The 16564-nt window shown below is 41.0% G+C and overlaps 1 protein-coding gene across 1 annotated transcript in view; it reads left to right on the top strand.

The window, feature by feature from the left end:
- Window positions 1–7056: 7056 nt before the first annotated feature.
- Window positions 7057–16564, top strand: part of HSD17B4 (hydroxysteroid 17-beta dehydrogenase 4) — a 79448-nt gene continuing 69940 nt past the window's right edge. The window contains exons 1-2 of the mRNA XM_058168130.1: window positions 7057–7152; window positions 13965–14018. Coding sequence (XP_058024113.1) covers window positions 7095–7152; window positions 13965–14018 — 112 coding nt within the window. The 5' untranslated portion in view covers window positions 7057–7094. The remainder of the gene's footprint in view (window positions 7153–13964; window positions 14019–16564) is intronic.

The raw sequence follows: 16564 nt of genomic DNA, 5'->3' as shown, positions 1-16564 counted from the left end.
ATGGATAATCACTTGGTTGTATAAACAGAGGCATAGAATCAAAATCACGTGAAGTATCAGTACAGCTTTATAAAGGCTTATAAGACCGCACCTGGAATACTGCATCCAGTTTTGGCCACTACATGACAAAAAATATGTTGAGACTTTCGAAAAAGTGCAAAGAAGAGCAACTAAGATGATAAAAGACCTGGAGACTAAAACATATGAAGAACAGCTGCAGGATTTGGGTTTGGCTAGTCTAGAGAAAAAAAGGATTGGGGAGACATGATAGCAGTATTCCAGTATTTGAGAGGCTGCCACAAAGAGGAGGGGATCAGTTTATTTTCCAAAGCACCAATGGGCAGGACAAGAAACAATGGATGGAAACTAATTAAGGAGAGAAGCAACCTGGAATTAAGGACAGTAAGGGCAATTAACCAGTGGAACAGCTTGCTGTCAGAAGATGTGGGTGCTTCATTACTGGAGGTTTTTAAGAAGAAACTGGACAGTCACTTGTCTGAAATGGTATAGCATCTCCGGCTAAGGGTCTAGACTAGAAGACCTTCAAGGTCCCTTCCAGCTCTGTTCTGATTCTGTTCCTTCATGGATTGATTGATGGTGTCTTGTCTTTAAAGTAGATTGATTTTTAATTTTTGGTTCCGGTTACTCCAGTGGTGAAATACAATTTTTTTTACTACCGGTTCTATGGACGTGGCTTGGTGGGCGTGGTGGCTTGGTGGGCGTGGCAGGAGAAGGATACTGCAAAATCCCCATTCCCTCCCCACTCCTGGGGGAAGGATATTGCAAAATTTCCATTCCCACCCCACTCGGGGGCCAGCCAGAGGTGGTATTTGCCAGTTCTCTGAACTACTCAAACTTTCCCCTATTGGTTCTCCGAACTGCTCAAAATTTCCACTACGAGTTCTCCCAACCTGCTGGATTTCACCCCGGGTTACTCCCTCCTCCTCCGGTCATTAGAATAGTGTTGAAGTTCAATTTTCTGCATTCATTTTTTAAAAGGTAAGTGATAATCACTTTAGAGTAAAGGATAGCCATTGCTCTACTTTTAGCCATGTACTTCATTTCACATCTTTGTTAAACATCTTCATTAGTTACATATTAAAGTACAGAAACCTCCTGCCCACCAGAGCAAGCAAGGGACTATGGTTAACTCTTATCCCTGAGAGGTTTCCCATGTTAATCTATTGGTCGTACTTTTTAATAGTCAAAAAGTTGCATATAACTTTTAAGTACGCTATAGTGAGAGCTATTTATATGTATATTTCTGTTTCCCAAGTGACTTTTAATATATGGAACACTGACAATTCTACAGATTAATTCACTCAAGAAAAGCACATGGTATTAACATTATGCATTCTTCCTTTCTTGAATTCTTTATAACTTAATTACAAGCAGTCAAATTGCCATTTGTGTGTGTGTATATATGTTCCCTAGGACCAGCCTAACAAGAGAAACCAGTATGTTAGGATTGTATCTTAGGCACTAGTTATTTTAAAAATTCATTTATTATGCAATGCAAGTACAACGCTCAGTACTTACAGCTAAACAGAGCAGACCATTCTTAAGATAAAGAATACTCAAAATGTTTGCATTTGCCAAATCATTTGAACCATGTCATTGCACAATATTTCTTGCTTGCCATCATATCCAGGCAGGAGTTTTTTTTAACTTATATTGATGACAGATGGTCAACTGCATAGGTCTGACAAATCTATGACTTTACTATTTTTGAAGCAAACAATAAGAAACTGCAAGTTATTCTAATGCATCTGTACTAAATTAGCAACTTATCGTGCATTGCAGGAAGTATTATTGCCACAGAAACTCCAAAAATATGTTCCAAACTGCTGGAAATTATAAAAAAAATATATTTTGAACCAGACTTCTCTATCTTGGTATTCTTCAGATGTATGATCCAGCTCCCTAGATTCTCAGCAAATAGTGCATGCTAATTGCTAGAAGTTCTGAAAGTATATATTAATGAAATCTTTCAAAATTGGGTAAGCGTTTTTGCTGTTAACAAAAGAAGGCACCTGATCCCTTAATGAAAGAATGATGTGTGGTCTGGGCTTTTGCAAGCCTATAATTTCAGGCCAACATAATTCCTTTATTTTTCATAGGCCTTTTTACTGTAAATAAGTGATTAAAAATAGTCTTTTGCTTTAAATTCAACTAAAGATGTCTGTATGGATAGTCCCTCTAGATTTCTTTTGCAACAAGACAGCCATTTGTCTGAAATGGTGTAGGGTTTCCTGCCTGGGCAGGGGGTTGGACTAGAAGACCTCCAAGGTCCCTTCCAACGCTGTTATTATGTTAAGATGACAGAGATTTGCTACTGCTTTCTATCAGTATTTATTTTTACTATTTAGTCCAGCCAATAACCATAGTCTTCCATATGATCCTACTTCGTTAAAAAAAAATCAAAATAAGATAGGTGGTGTCACCTATTGTGATAATAAAGCAATTATAACTGAAGTAAAATCCTATTTGCATATGAGCTGTTCAAAATTTTCTGAATATTAATAAAACTATTTTGTTAGAATTTATATTAACAATTACTCTTCATTGTGTTGATTCATTGTGTTGGACAGAAAATGCTAACCAACATTCATAATTGGCTTACGTCAACAGTGCGTGTATTACCTGTCAGTCCGTGATTATTCCTCACGATTGCATGGAATAGTCCCTTGGCAAGATTTTGGGAAGTGGTTTGCCATTTTCTCCTTCCTAGAGCAGAGGATAAATAATTGGCTCAGTTGACTTTGTGTCAAAGGCAGAACTAGAACCCCTGATCTCCCGATTTCTAGCCGAGCATAACAGTCAAAGTAAAGATAGAAAGAAAAGTAATTATGAAGTTGAGTATTATACACAGGTCTTACGAAACAATTTTTAAGGCTTGGGTCTGGAAACATCAAAGATGCTATTTCTTTATATGCAATAGGTTTCCCTCACTGCTGAATAATAAAACATGGTGTAGGCATATGCCACTGTTGTACAGTATGCTGGTATGGATGAGCTTGGTCCTCTTCCATCTGCTCCTTGGAATTGTCATATCCTTTTCTAAGCCTAACCTCTTTAGCAAGTCACAGCAATGTGGTTAGTTGGGTTCTGGTCAAAACCCTGTGCTTTGTAAATTCTGGGTTATTAACATGTGAACTGTGAACCTAAGCAAATTATGTTTTACTCAATAAATGATGGTTGAACTATGATGTACATACCTAGACATCAAATATTTGGAAGATAAAAGTTACCTGTGAAGACACAATGCGTTGAGGTCTGTTCAAGGAAACTTTCTCTTTTGTACTCAAAACATTGATCAAATGACAGCTCTCTGCTCCATGTTTTAGTATAGTTTGATCCCCTTAAGGCATCTCAGATATAGAAGAAAAAATATCAGTCAAACAAATTTATGTAATTATGATTCAGATCTTAAGAAAAGCAAAGACAGGATCAGCAGTATCTAATTCAAACTCTGGCTGCTTTTCAATGACACTATATAATATTGTTCATATTATTTTATTTAAACCCCATTTATACTAAAGAAGGTTTTTCAACAAGGTTTCATTTTGTGTTGAATTTATTTTTACCAACAAAGATATAAAGGGTTTCATATTGTTTTCCAATTCAACCAAGCTGTCTCTTTCTATATTAGAACCATTCTTTAGAATAAGTGTAGTACTTTTCTCTAAAATCATCAGATTTATTTTGAAGCAATTATATACTAATATGTAAAGTTTAAGATTGTCTTCACTTTTTCAAGGGCTCACATCAAATTTTATTTAGAGAAAATTAGAAATTCCAAACAACACAAAACACAGAAACTATTTCACCATTATTTAGATGTAAAAGGTATAATTTGGTTAAGCATGTTTCTGGGTGACCTATTTTTGATATCCCTTTCAAAATCTTGAGGATTTGTGCCAGTCATTTTTACCTCTGTGAATTTGGTTAAAATTGCTGAATAGTTATTTTCATCCAACTGCTATGGAAACAGTTCGAGCCTGCTATTTGACTGAGCTTTGCCCACTGAAAGCAAATAATAAATATATTTTTATCACCCTGCTTCTTGCATTTTCTGACTTTTTAAGCATATGAGTAGATTGCCGAAGTCATAGAGCAGGCTCTCAAAATATCAAACGAAAGGAGATCGGATATAATGAAACCATGGCAATACTCCCCCTACTGGGTTTTTTAAAAAAAACCATGTATCTGAAGCGTCTTGAAGTAGTTTGGTGATTTTGCCCGTGCCGAAGGATTCAGGACGGTACAGATTTTTCTATCCCTTTTAATGTCCCCGGCCTTCATTAAATCCAAGTCCCCCCCAACTTTCCTCCTTTCCGGATTCTGCCCAGAACTTAAGATATTTAAAATATGGATGCGAAAAAAGAAAAATGTCTTTTTTCTCCCACCACGGACTCCCCATTCAGAAGTCTGATCGCGGTTCGTGGACTCAGGGAAAAAAGAGAAGAGGGTCTAGGACTGGGCGGACAGCCTCCGCAAAGACGGTTCCCCAGGAGAAACGTTTTTTAAAAGCCTCTCTTAGAGAAGTGAGTACTATTCACTTTTATGCATATGCCCCGCCACTCCTACATCAGACGTGGGCGTGCGGTTCGGCTGCAAAGGAAGGCCATATCTCAAGTAATTGTGTTATCTTTGCTGACGATGTCAAACTATTTAACACCACTGATAATACATCTATCATTCAAAAAGACCTTGATCATCTAACCGCTTGGTCTAAAACTTGGCAACTCCAAATCTCAACCAGCAAATGCTCAGTCTTACATATAGGAAAAAAGAACCCAAACACTAAGTACTCGCTTGATGGACATTACTTCACAGATGACCCCCATCCCATTAAAGACCTTGGAGTTTTCATGTCAAATGATCTAAGTGCCAAAGCCCACTGCAAATACATAGCAAAAAAGGCTCTAAGAGTTGTAAACCTAATCTTGCGTAGCTTCTTTTCCAAAAACACTACTACTACACTACACTACTAACCAGAGCATATAAAACATTTGCTAGACCAATTCTAGAATACAGCTCACCTGTTTGGAACCCTCACCATATCTCTGACATCAATACAATTGAACGTGTCCAGAAATATTTTACAAGAAGAGTTCTCCATTCCTCTGTAAACAACAAAATACCTTATCCCACTAGACTTGAAATCCTGGGCTTGGAAAACTTGGAACTCCGTCGCCTTTGACAAGACCTAAGTTTAACTCATAGAATCATCTATTGTAATGTCCTTCCTGTCAAAGACTACTTCAGCTTTAATTGCAATAATACAAGAGCAACCAATAGATTTAAACTTAATGTCAACCGCTTTAATCTAGATTGCAGAAAATATGACTTCTGTAACAGAATCATCAGTGCTTGGAATACTTTACCTGACTCTGTGGTCTCTTCTCATAATCCTAAAAGCTTTAACCAAAAACTTTCTACTATTGACCTCACCCCATTCCTAAGAGGACCATAAGGGGCGTGCATAAGCGCACAAATGTGCCTACTGTTCCTGTCCTATTGTTTTTCTTTTCTTCTTCCTATATATATATATATATATATATATATAAAGTTGTTCTAAATTCTCAAACTTGGCAACTTTAAGACTTGTGGACTTCAACTCCTAGGGTTCCTCAGCCAGCAAATTGGAAGTGTCTTGGCCGTTTAATGAAGTCTCATTCGTCATCTTCAGGCTTCAGCTCGTGCTTCTGGGAGCAATGTGTGACTGCAGCTGTTTCTTCCTTTTTAAAGGAAGAAACCCCCACTAGCAGTTAAAAAGGAAGAAACAGCTGCAGTCACACATTGCTCCCAGAAGCACGAAGCTGAAGCCTGAAGATGACGAATGAGACTTCGTCGAAACGTCGCCAAGACACTTCCAATTTTACGCGGGAGAAAACCCGAATAACCAAAGACCCACATACAAACACCCGCGAAAACCTCAGAAAACATATATATATATATATATATATATATATATATATATATATATATATATATATATATATATATATATATATATATATATATATATATATATATGCTTATACCTTTATATACTATATAACCTTTCTGTATGATAGTTACATATATTGTGACTAAATAAATAAATAAATAAATAAAACAAAGGCTTAAAATGGCGTTCCCCCTGCCATATAATCTATGGGGGTATATACATAATTTTGTATTTATTTGTCATATTTATATAGGTGGGGACCCTTTGAAAGCTGTATGCAATGAAATTTTATTTTAATGAATGCTGATTAGTGTACATTCAAAGTGTCTGCAAAGTTGTTCTAAATTCTCAACTTGGCAATTTAAAAGGTGGGCGGACTTCAGCTCAGAATCTCACAGCCAGCAAATTGAGAAACACTGGCTTAAAGAGAAGAGGAATGTTTTCGAAGTCAATGGGCTTTACTGAAGTGCCTTGCATAATCACTTGCTGGATCTCGGAGCTGCTTTTAGTACTAGGGCTCGGTTCAAGGGGAGGAAGATTTTCCGCCTTGGTTACCCTCCAGAACAGGGGTCTCCAAACTTGGCAACTTTAAGACTTGTGGACTTCAACTCCTAGGGTTCCTCAGCCAGCAAAGCTCTTGGAGTTGAAGTCCACAAGTCTTAAAGTTCCCAAGGTTGGTGACCCCTGCTCCAGAATATAGTCGATCCTCGGTCTCATCTCATGGCACTCTGAGTTATAAATGAGCCCTCCACGTTTTGCTTAGCGTGTTTTGAACAGAATCTAATCTCCGTGGTTGAACGTACTCAGGAATGGGGTTGAATCTGCCAACTTAATTTAACTATCCGTAACACGCCCTATAATTATCCTTATTCTCATTACACAATGACTCTGCTCCGATAGGGGAGGCTACTATGGTGAAACTATTGGGAGATGGGCGGGAACGGGATCATGTACGGCAATAATTATACAATTAAATCCGCCTAACTCAGCAGCTGAGAGTGAATGAGAAAACTACGTTTCCCAGGATACAGCAAGCGATTGCGCGCGTGCGCATTCCCCCGTGCCCTTTGCCCGTATTCTTTCCATTTAGTCCGGCAGGACTCCTCGAAAAGCTGATTTTGCATTGATCGGACGCAGGATGTCTTCTCCCTTGAGATTTGACGGGCGGGTAGTTCTGGTGACCGGTGCTGGGGGAGGTAAGTGGTGGATCAGGATGACTGTTGATTGTCCAGAGGTTTCCTTGTAAAGGTGCTTGATTGCAAATAGGTTGCAAGGAGATCTTTGCAGCCTTCTTGTATTCTTGTTTGTATTTCTCCTTAAGGACGAAGATATGTAATCCGCCCTTTTAGATGAAGCTGAGTTTATAATTCTGTCCATGCCTCTCCGGAGTTTACTTTTAAGTAGATTCAATGATAGACCTTTGTAAGTGCAGCCTGTTTTCCCTCCAGAAAGAAAGTCGTTTATTTAGTGGTAACGATTCTTTGTTTAAATTCTCAACCTAATAATACCTGTTCACATACTTCTTGTTAGTTTCTGGCTTGAGCCTGGAAGTTGGGAAATTTCCCACATAACTCACCTGGCAATGAATTCTGTGAATTAACTCTAGTAATTCATGCACTCAAATCCTAATTCAAAATGACACGATCTGGTCCCTTTGAATCCATTTTTCTTTACTGATTATTTTTCTACTAACTCTAAAAACCAGATGTACATATATTAGAACTGATTCAAGAATAGTAAAAAAAAAAATGCTCTCCATTTTTTAAAATGTCTGTAAAATAATCCTAGTTTTAGCTAGGCAGAGATTGGATAGTTAGTTTTAAAGCTTTACTGCCTATTCAGAGATGAAGAAGATTGATACCAAACAAGTAATAACAAAGATAAATTATGTGATAATTTTTACTCACCATTGACTAGTCAAACTAGTTTTGCCGAATAAGATATTTTTTGTAGCAGTCTTTCTCCATTAGCAATTCATTTGCTGATTGTGATTTTTTGTTTTAATGGCATTACTTATACACTTTTTGTCTTTTAAGTTATGTAAAACAGACTTTAGGAGACAGGTGCTAATTAATCTATTAATACTTTAGCATAAGGTGGATTCTGATGGTTGGTGTTGATGCTCAGTACAATATAATCTTCCATTGGATTCTTTTTCTCCACTGAACAGTGTAATGTAGTTTAAAATTAAACAGAAGAAATACCACTATGTATTTGAATTTGATGGAAATTTAGCCAAGAATATTGAAACATTATTGAAATTAGGGAAAAAGTAAAAAAAACTGGGTGAGATTGGCAGGCTGTTTGATCCACACAATATGGTGTCCAGGTACACCGTTTTAGTAAGGGTTTTGAACTTGTTACTCTCAATCTTTACACATGTCCAAATACTCTAAATCTGCTCTGTAAGGTCTTTTCAGGTCTTCAGAGAAGATTTAAGATCTTTGGAGGGCTGGAATGAAAGGAAAATCAGTTCTACTTGTAGGTTGTTAAGTATAGTTAAGACATATTGTATATAAAACAAAATGAAATTACAATCCTAAATATAGTGAATTGGAGCCTCAGAAAACTTAATGGGACTTTTGAGCAATATGTAGAGGATTGCACTGACAGATATAATACACTGAAACTGTTCATAGTACAAGGTTAGAGTCATTCTCTCCAAAACAAACTTGTTTTGATTATGAAATTAATTAATTTACTGAGTTGTTAACTTTGCTCACATCTAGAAACAGAATCTATCAGTGGCCTTAACTACAATTAAGGAGAGGAAAGAGGCTACATAATTGTATTTCTGTAGCTATGATAAAAAGTACAACCCCCCTACTTTTCTTTTTAAGTTGGAACCATCAAGATCTCAGCTGAAGTTTGCTAAAGAAATACAATAATAAAAAATGAATTGATACTTTGTCAGCATAATTATTTTGCACTTTTCATTACAAAGGACATTGAATCATTCTGCTTGAAACTGATATATCAGATATATTCTCAGATATATTCTATCAGATTGCATATGTAAAGAAATCTTATTAATCAATCTTGCTTCAGTTTGAAAATGTGATTTTAGTTTCTAAATGCTATCGATATAAGAACTGCGTAGACAGTTTATCTTCACAATAATTTTATCTGAGTGGAGAAGACAGCCTCCAGAACGATCTCAAGATGAAATTCAGAAAAGGACACTGAAAATATTTCAGTTCATATGTATCCTTTTCTATTTAGTCAAGATGTATTTCACTTGTACTGAAAAGAACTTCAAGTAATTTTCTCACGTGTCAAACTTTTCTTAAAAAAAAAAAGCCTTAGAAAATTACAATAGTATCATGCAGCTCCTTTTAAAGAAAACAATTTTCTTTTCCTCTTTAGTGGAAAATTTATATGTCTTTGGAAATAAAAAGGGGAGAATACCTTCTAAAGTTTGATGGCTTAATTGAATTATACTAATCTGCTGCATTCTGAGCAGTTCTTTGCCTTTTCAGATAGTTTCTGCTCTGGTGGCCTATTAGAAATTCCCAATTGATTCTATAACAATGTTTATAACATTGACATAAGAAGTGGGCAGTGGGCTCTTGCTGCGCGGGGCTGTTGGTGCCACCGCCGCAAGGTATGTCAGTGTAAGACTCCTCCCCTCACTCCCCCAAATAAGACCTGGTGCCTTTTTTGTTGGCAAAAGAAATATAAGACCGCATCTTATTTTCGAGGAAACACAGTATATATTTGTCTCCTTTGATGTTGACTTCCTGTGTGTGTGTTTTTTTAAAAAAACTGTCAGGTCATAAAAGACTTTACTTATTTCTTTTTAGAAAGAAAGCCTTAGAAAATTACAGTAGTATCATGCAGCTCCTTTTAAAAAAAACAATTTTCTTTTCCTCTTTAGTGGAAAATTTATATGTCTTTGGACATATAAAGGGGAGAATACCTTCTAAAGTTTGATGGCTTAATTGAATTATACTAAACTGCTGCATTCTGAGCAGTTCTTTGCCTTTTCAGATAGTTTCTGTTCTGGTGGCCTATTAGAAATTCCCAATTGATTCTATAACAATGTTTCTTAAACTTGATAACTTTTAAGAAATGCAGCTGGGAAATTCTGGAAATTTAAGTCTATGCATCTTAAAGTTGCCAAGATTGAGCAACAGTTGCCTAGATCACATGTCATCAGGACTAAGTATTTTCTGCTTCTGTTAAATCTGATGCATCAGATACTCAGATATCTAAGAGCAATACAACATTTTGCTTTTAAGTAGTGTGTTTCCCTGAAAATACAACCTACCCCGAAAGTAAGTATTTATTTTATTTATTTATTTATTAATTAAATTTTTATACCGCCCTTCTCCCGAAGGACTCAGGGCGGTTTACAGCCAGGTAAAAAACAGCAAATAAAATAAATACAGAATAAAATATGACTTAAAAAACTGATTCAATTTGGCCCAAGTTAAAATATCACTAAAAGAATAAAACACACTATAATTAAAACCAAACGATATCTAAAACCCTATGCCAGACCTGTGCGGATAAACAAATATGTCTTCAGCTCGCGGTGGAAGGTTCGAAGGTCTGGAAGTTGGCGAAGTCATGGGGGAAGCTCGTTCCAGAGGGTGGGAGCCCCCACAGAGAAGGCCCTACTTCTGGGGGCCGCCAGCGACATTGTTTGACGGACGGCACCCTGAGGAGTCCCTCTCTGTGACAGCGCACCGGTCGGTGAGAGGCAGTCGGTGGCAGTAGGCAGTCCCGTAAGTAACCCGGCCCTAAACCATGGAGCGCTTTAAAGATAGTAATCAACACCTTGAAGTGCACCCGGAAGACCACAGGTAGCCAGTGCAGCCTGCGCAGGAGTGGTGTTACATGGGAGCCACGAGAGGCTCCCTCTATCACCCGCGCAGCTGCATTCTGAACCAACTGGAGCCTCCGGGTGCTCTTCAAGGGAAGCCCTATGTAGAGAGCATTGCACTAATCCAGGCGAGAGGTAACAAGAGCATGAGTGACCGTGCATAAGCATCCCGGTCAAGGAAGGGGCGCAACTGGCGAATCAGGGAAACCTGATAAAAAGCTCTCCTGGATACGGTCAAATGGTCTTCGAAAGACAACTCTCCATCCAGGAGAACGCCCAGGTTGCGCACCCTTTCCATCGGGGCCAGTGACTCGCCCCAACAGTCAGCCGCAATTGCAGCTGACTGTACCGGGGTGCTGGCATCCACAGCCACTCCGTCTTGGAGGGATTGAGCTTGAGCCTGTTTCTCCCCATCCAGACTCGTACGGCTTCTAGACACCGGGACAGTACACCGATAGCTTCGTTGGGGTGGCCTAGGGTGGAAAAGTACAGCTGCGTGTCATCAGCGTACAGTTGGTACCTCACCCCAAAACCACTAATGATCTCACCCAATGGCTTCATATAGATGTTGAACAGGAGGGGCGAGAGAATCAACCCCTGCGGCACCCCACAAGTGAGGCGCCTCGGGGTCGATCTCTGCCCCCCTGTCAACACCGTCTGCGACCGGTCAGAGAGATAGGAGGAGAACCACCAATAAACGGTGCCTCCCACTCCCAAACTCTCCAACTGGTGCAGCAGGATACCATGGTCGATGGTATCAAAAGCCGCTGAGAGGTCTAATAGGACCAGGGCAGAGGAATAACCCCTATCCCTGGCCCTCCAGAGATCATCCACCAACGCGACCAAAGCCGTCTCCATACTGTATCCAGGCCGAAAGCCGGACTGGAACGGGTCTAGATAGACAGTTTTATCCAGGTATTGGGGTAATTGACGTGCCACCACACTCTCAACAACCTTTGCCACAAAGCGAAGGTTGGAGACCGGACGATAATTACCTAAAACAGCTGGGTCCAGGGAAGGCTTCTTGAGGAAGGGTCTCACCACCACCTCTTTCAAGGCAGCTGGAAAGACCCCCTCCAACAACAAAGCGTTAGTAATCCCCTGGAGCCAGCCTCGTGTCACCTCCTGCGTGGCCAGTACCAGCCAGGAGGGGCACGGGTCCAGTAAACATGTGGTGGCATTCAACCTCCCCAATAACCTGTCCATGTCCTCGGGACCCACAGGGTCAAATTCATCCCAAACAGTCTCAACAAGACGACTCTCCGACCTCTCACCTGGATCCACCCAATTTTGATCCAAGCCATCCCGAAGCTGAACGATTTTATCATATAGATAACCACTAAACTCTTCGGCACGTCCCTGTAATGGGTCATCCCGCTCTCCCTGTTGAAGAAGAGAGCGGGTCACCCGAAACAGGGCGGCCGGGTGGTTATCTGCCAACGCAGTGAGGGAGGAGACGTAACAACGTCTCGCTTCCCTCAATGCCACTAGGTAGGTCCTACTATAAGACCTAACTAGTGTCCGATCAGCCTCCGAACGGCTGGTCTTCCAGGAACTCTCTAGGCGTCTTCTCCGGCGTTTCATCTCCCTCAGCTCCTCGGAGAACCAAGGAGCCGGTTGAGACCTACGCCGGGTCAGAGGCCGCAAAGGCATGACGCGGTCTAGAGCCACAGCTGCGGCCAGTTCCCAGGCCGCAACTAGTTCTTCAGCCGTGCCATGAGCCAGACCCTCAGGAAATGGCCCAAGCTCCGTCCGGAACCTCTCTGGGTCCATCAGGCGCCTGGGATGGAACCAACGTATTGGTCCTGTCTCCCTGCGGTGTTAAGTGGCGGTCCGAAAGTCCAGACGAAGGAGAGAGTGATCTGACCATGACAAAGGTTCAATGACTAGATCTCTCAAGTCCAGATCCTTCAACCACTGTCCAGAGATAAAAATCAGATCCAGTGTGCTTCCCCCAATGTGAGTAGGGCCATCAACTACTTGTGTCAGGTCCAAGGCCATCATGGAGGCCATGAACTCCCGAGCTGCTGTCGATGACATGCCGGTCGATGGCAAGTTAAAGTCCCCCATAACTATAAGTCTGGGGGTCTCAACCGCCACCCCAGCAAGCACCTCCAGCAGCTCGGGCAGGGCTGTTGTCACGCAGCAAGGAGCCAGGTACGTGACCAACAAGCCCATCTGACCCCTATGACCTCACCTCACAAAGAGGGATTCACAGCCGGCAATCTGAGGTACAGTGGTCTCCCTCAGCTCTAGACTCTCCTTAATAACAACCGCCACCCCCCTCCCCTATCTTGGGCCCTTGGGTGATGGAATGCTCAGAAACCTGGTGGGCACATTTCAACAAGGGGCACCCCCCCCTCCATGCCCAACCAGGTTTCCGTAACGCCCATAAGGTCTGCGGATCCCCCCTGTATAAGATCACTAAAGTCCTAGCTTTACACGTGCATCCAATATAAGTCCTATCCCCCCAAATAAGCCCTAATTAAGACCCCGCTCAGTCCGGGGTGCACGGGGTGTAGCGAGGCACATGGGTAAAATTAGGCTATGGATGGGGGTGGTGGAGCTGCCCTACTTACAAGGCCTCACACATCCCGATACCTGCTTTGCCTTGCCAGCCCATTTCTTCTGCAACCGCTTGCCGCTGTTCGCACATGCGCATCACCCCAGCCACTGTTTCGGCATCAGAGGCTCTTCTGGAAAGCCTCTGCAGCCAAGAAATGAGGTCTGGATTGACACAAGGATCGCTCCCAGGCCTCCATTTTGCCGTTAGAGGCTGTTCTGGAAAGCCCTTTGCAGCTGATAACAGAGCTCTGGATCAATCCGGAGCTCTTTTATCGGCTACAGAAGGCCTCTGACAGTGAAACAAAGGCCGGGGCCGATGCGTGCAAGCGGCGGCGAGCAGCCACAGAAGAAGTGGGCTGGCAGTGGGCTCCTGCTGCGCGGGGCTGTTGGTGCCACCGCCGCAAGGTATGTCAGTGTAAGACTCCTCCCCTCACTCCCCCAAATAAGACCTGGTGCCTTTTTTGTTGGCAAAAGAAATATAAGACCGCTTCTTATTTTCAAGGAAACACAGTATATAATTGTCTCCTTTTATGTTGACTTCCTGTGTGTGTGTGTGTGTGTTTTTAAAAAAACTGTCACGTCATAAAAGACTACTTATTTCTTTTTTTATGCTAGGACTGGGCAAAGCATATGCATTGGCTTTTGCTGAAAGAGGAGCTGCTGTGGTTGGTAAGTATTTTTTTGTCTTCTGCTAGTAACTATTGAATCCATAATTATATTTTAAAATGAAACTTCTTCTAGTCATCTTCACCTTTTTTTAAATAAAATTATTTTCTTTACTCTTCAAATTTTTTTTGCTTCTTTTCCACTGAAATTCCTTTTCAAAAAAATTATGTTCCATGGTAATGAAGATCCAAGGAGGTTTGTCAGTGAGTGTCACAACACTTAGCACATTAGGATACTACTGATATGCCATTTCACCCAGTACAGCTACTTATTTATGAAGAACATAATGCTACGTTATAGTGGTAGCTAGTGGATAGGGAATATATAATTCCATAAGGACAGGTTCATTTAGTGTTGTTATGCTTTCTGAAATGCCTTAGATGACCATTTCTAAATCATGTGTACAACACTAGCCTACATAGATATTATTGTGAAATTTAAGAGATTAATTTGGATATTTGGCACACATTTTTATTGGTAGCTCTCTTTTGCAACAAGTAGTTCATAGCATATTAAGAAATTAAGGAATTGCTTACTGCAGATAGATATTTGTACACTGACTACATTAGTTTTGTCCACTGAAGAGTTAACAGAGTGTTAAATTGGAAGATAAAATGCAAATGTTACAAAGTCCATATCCTGGTATAACTCAATAGTAGTCTACAGTGGACAAAGTGTCCTATGTACTTTCAAAGGTATTACTTGTGATCTTTGAATTTTTAACAAGTATTTGATCAAGAAAACCCAAAGTATCTTTTAACTTTTTCTCCCAGGTTATGCTATAGGAAGTAATCTTTTAGTTTTTAGCTTCTACTCAGCTGACAGAGTAAAATTGTCAGAAACTTTAGATGACCTCTAAAGTTTAGACATTTAGCTGAAATCTGAGTTTTATTATTAATAATTTTTTTTTACAAAAGTATGAATGTTGGTAATGCTCAGTTTATTAAACTTCCTACAAATACATAAATCTGCTTTTAGTGACATGTTTGTAATTCCCTGTACTTTTTCAACATTAACACTGCTGTTCTAACTGGGAAATATGTGTTACTGAACTCAGTGAGAATTGTTTCTGAATAAAGAAATCTGGAATTAGCCAAGTAGGCACTTTGACCATCTGGATTTAGCAATTTCTGATTCCAGCTTCCTCTTAAACCAGAATTATTATGATAGCTTGAAATTACCTGGTACTTAGAATGAATGGCAAACCATTACATCCTGGCTGGATAGTTCAGCCACTAACTAATAGGGTTATCTTTTGAACTTCAGTTTAGCAGTAATGGAAAAGATTATTAGACAGGCAACCTAATTTAGCCCAATGTGCTTACCATAGAATGTGATGATGAACCTAATTCAGGGATTCAGGTATTAGAAATAAATTAAGTACCACTGCTTAGTTGCTGATTTGCAAGACTGTATACCTTGGTTTATTTGAAAATAATTTGGAGCCAAATTTGTTCATAATAGAGGTGTTAAATTTCAAAATAGTCATGAAAAGTAAATCATGTATATTTACACATATTAATTAAATGATGTGACACGCCTTTTGAAGGTATTAAATGGAAAAAATATTAAAAATGTATGTATTTTACTTACGAAGTGATTGTAAGAATGTATTGTTGTTCCCATGTAGAAATAGAGGTAGCAAAAATGAACCCAAACTTAAAGGGGGATTACTTTATAAGTGTGCCTGGCGGAAGGGGGGGATCATATCGTTCTGGGGGGGCGCGCGTTCGATGTTTGCAGGCGATCGCGCGCCCCGATCTCCCATCCCTTTCCCGTTCCCCGGATGGTCAAGACCCTCAGAGCCTGGGCCTTCGGCTCATGCTATGCAACGCACGGTCCGTAGTCAATAAGGCCCCCCTAATACACGATCTTATTCAGGGGGGCGCTGCGGACCTTATAGGCGTTACGGAAACCTGGTTGGGCACGGAAGGGGGCGTGCCCCTTGTTGAGATGTGCCCGCCAGGTTTCCGTGCATTCCATCAGCCGAGGGCTTAGGGTAGGGGTGGGGGGGGGGCGGTTGTGATTAGAGAGAGCCTAGAGCCGAGGGAGACCACCGTACCTCAGATTGCCGGGTGCGAATCCCTCTTTGTGAGATGGGGTCATAGGTGTCAGATGGGCTTGCTGGTCGCGTACCTGGCTCCTTGCTGTGTGACAGCTGCCCTGCCCGAGCTCCTGGAGGTGCTTGCGGGGGTGGCAGTTGAGACCCCCAGACTTTTAGTCATGGGGGACTTTAACTTGCCATCTTCCGGCTCGTCATCGACAGCAGCTCGGGAGTTCACGGCTTCCATGACGGCCTTGGACCTGACCCAAGTAGTCGATGGCCCTACTCACATTGGGGGTGGCACTCTGGACCTGATTTTTGTCTCTGGTCAGTGGTTGAGAGATCTGGACTTGAAGGAAATAGTCATTGAACCTTTGTCATGGTCAGATCACTCTCTCCTTCGCCTGGACTTTCTGACCGCCATTCAACACCGCAGGGAGACGGAGCCGATACGTTGGTTCCGTCCCAGGCGCCTGATGGACCCGGAGAGGTTCCGGACGGAGCT

Source organism: Ahaetulla prasina, chromosome 2 (assembly GCF_028640845.1).
Source record: "Ahaetulla prasina isolate Xishuangbanna chromosome 2, ASM2864084v1, whole genome shotgun sequence".
NCBI lineage: Eukaryota > Metazoa > Chordata > Lepidosauria > Squamata > Colubridae > Ahaetulla > Ahaetulla prasina.
This window is presented reverse-complemented; position numbering and strand designations above follow the sequence as displayed.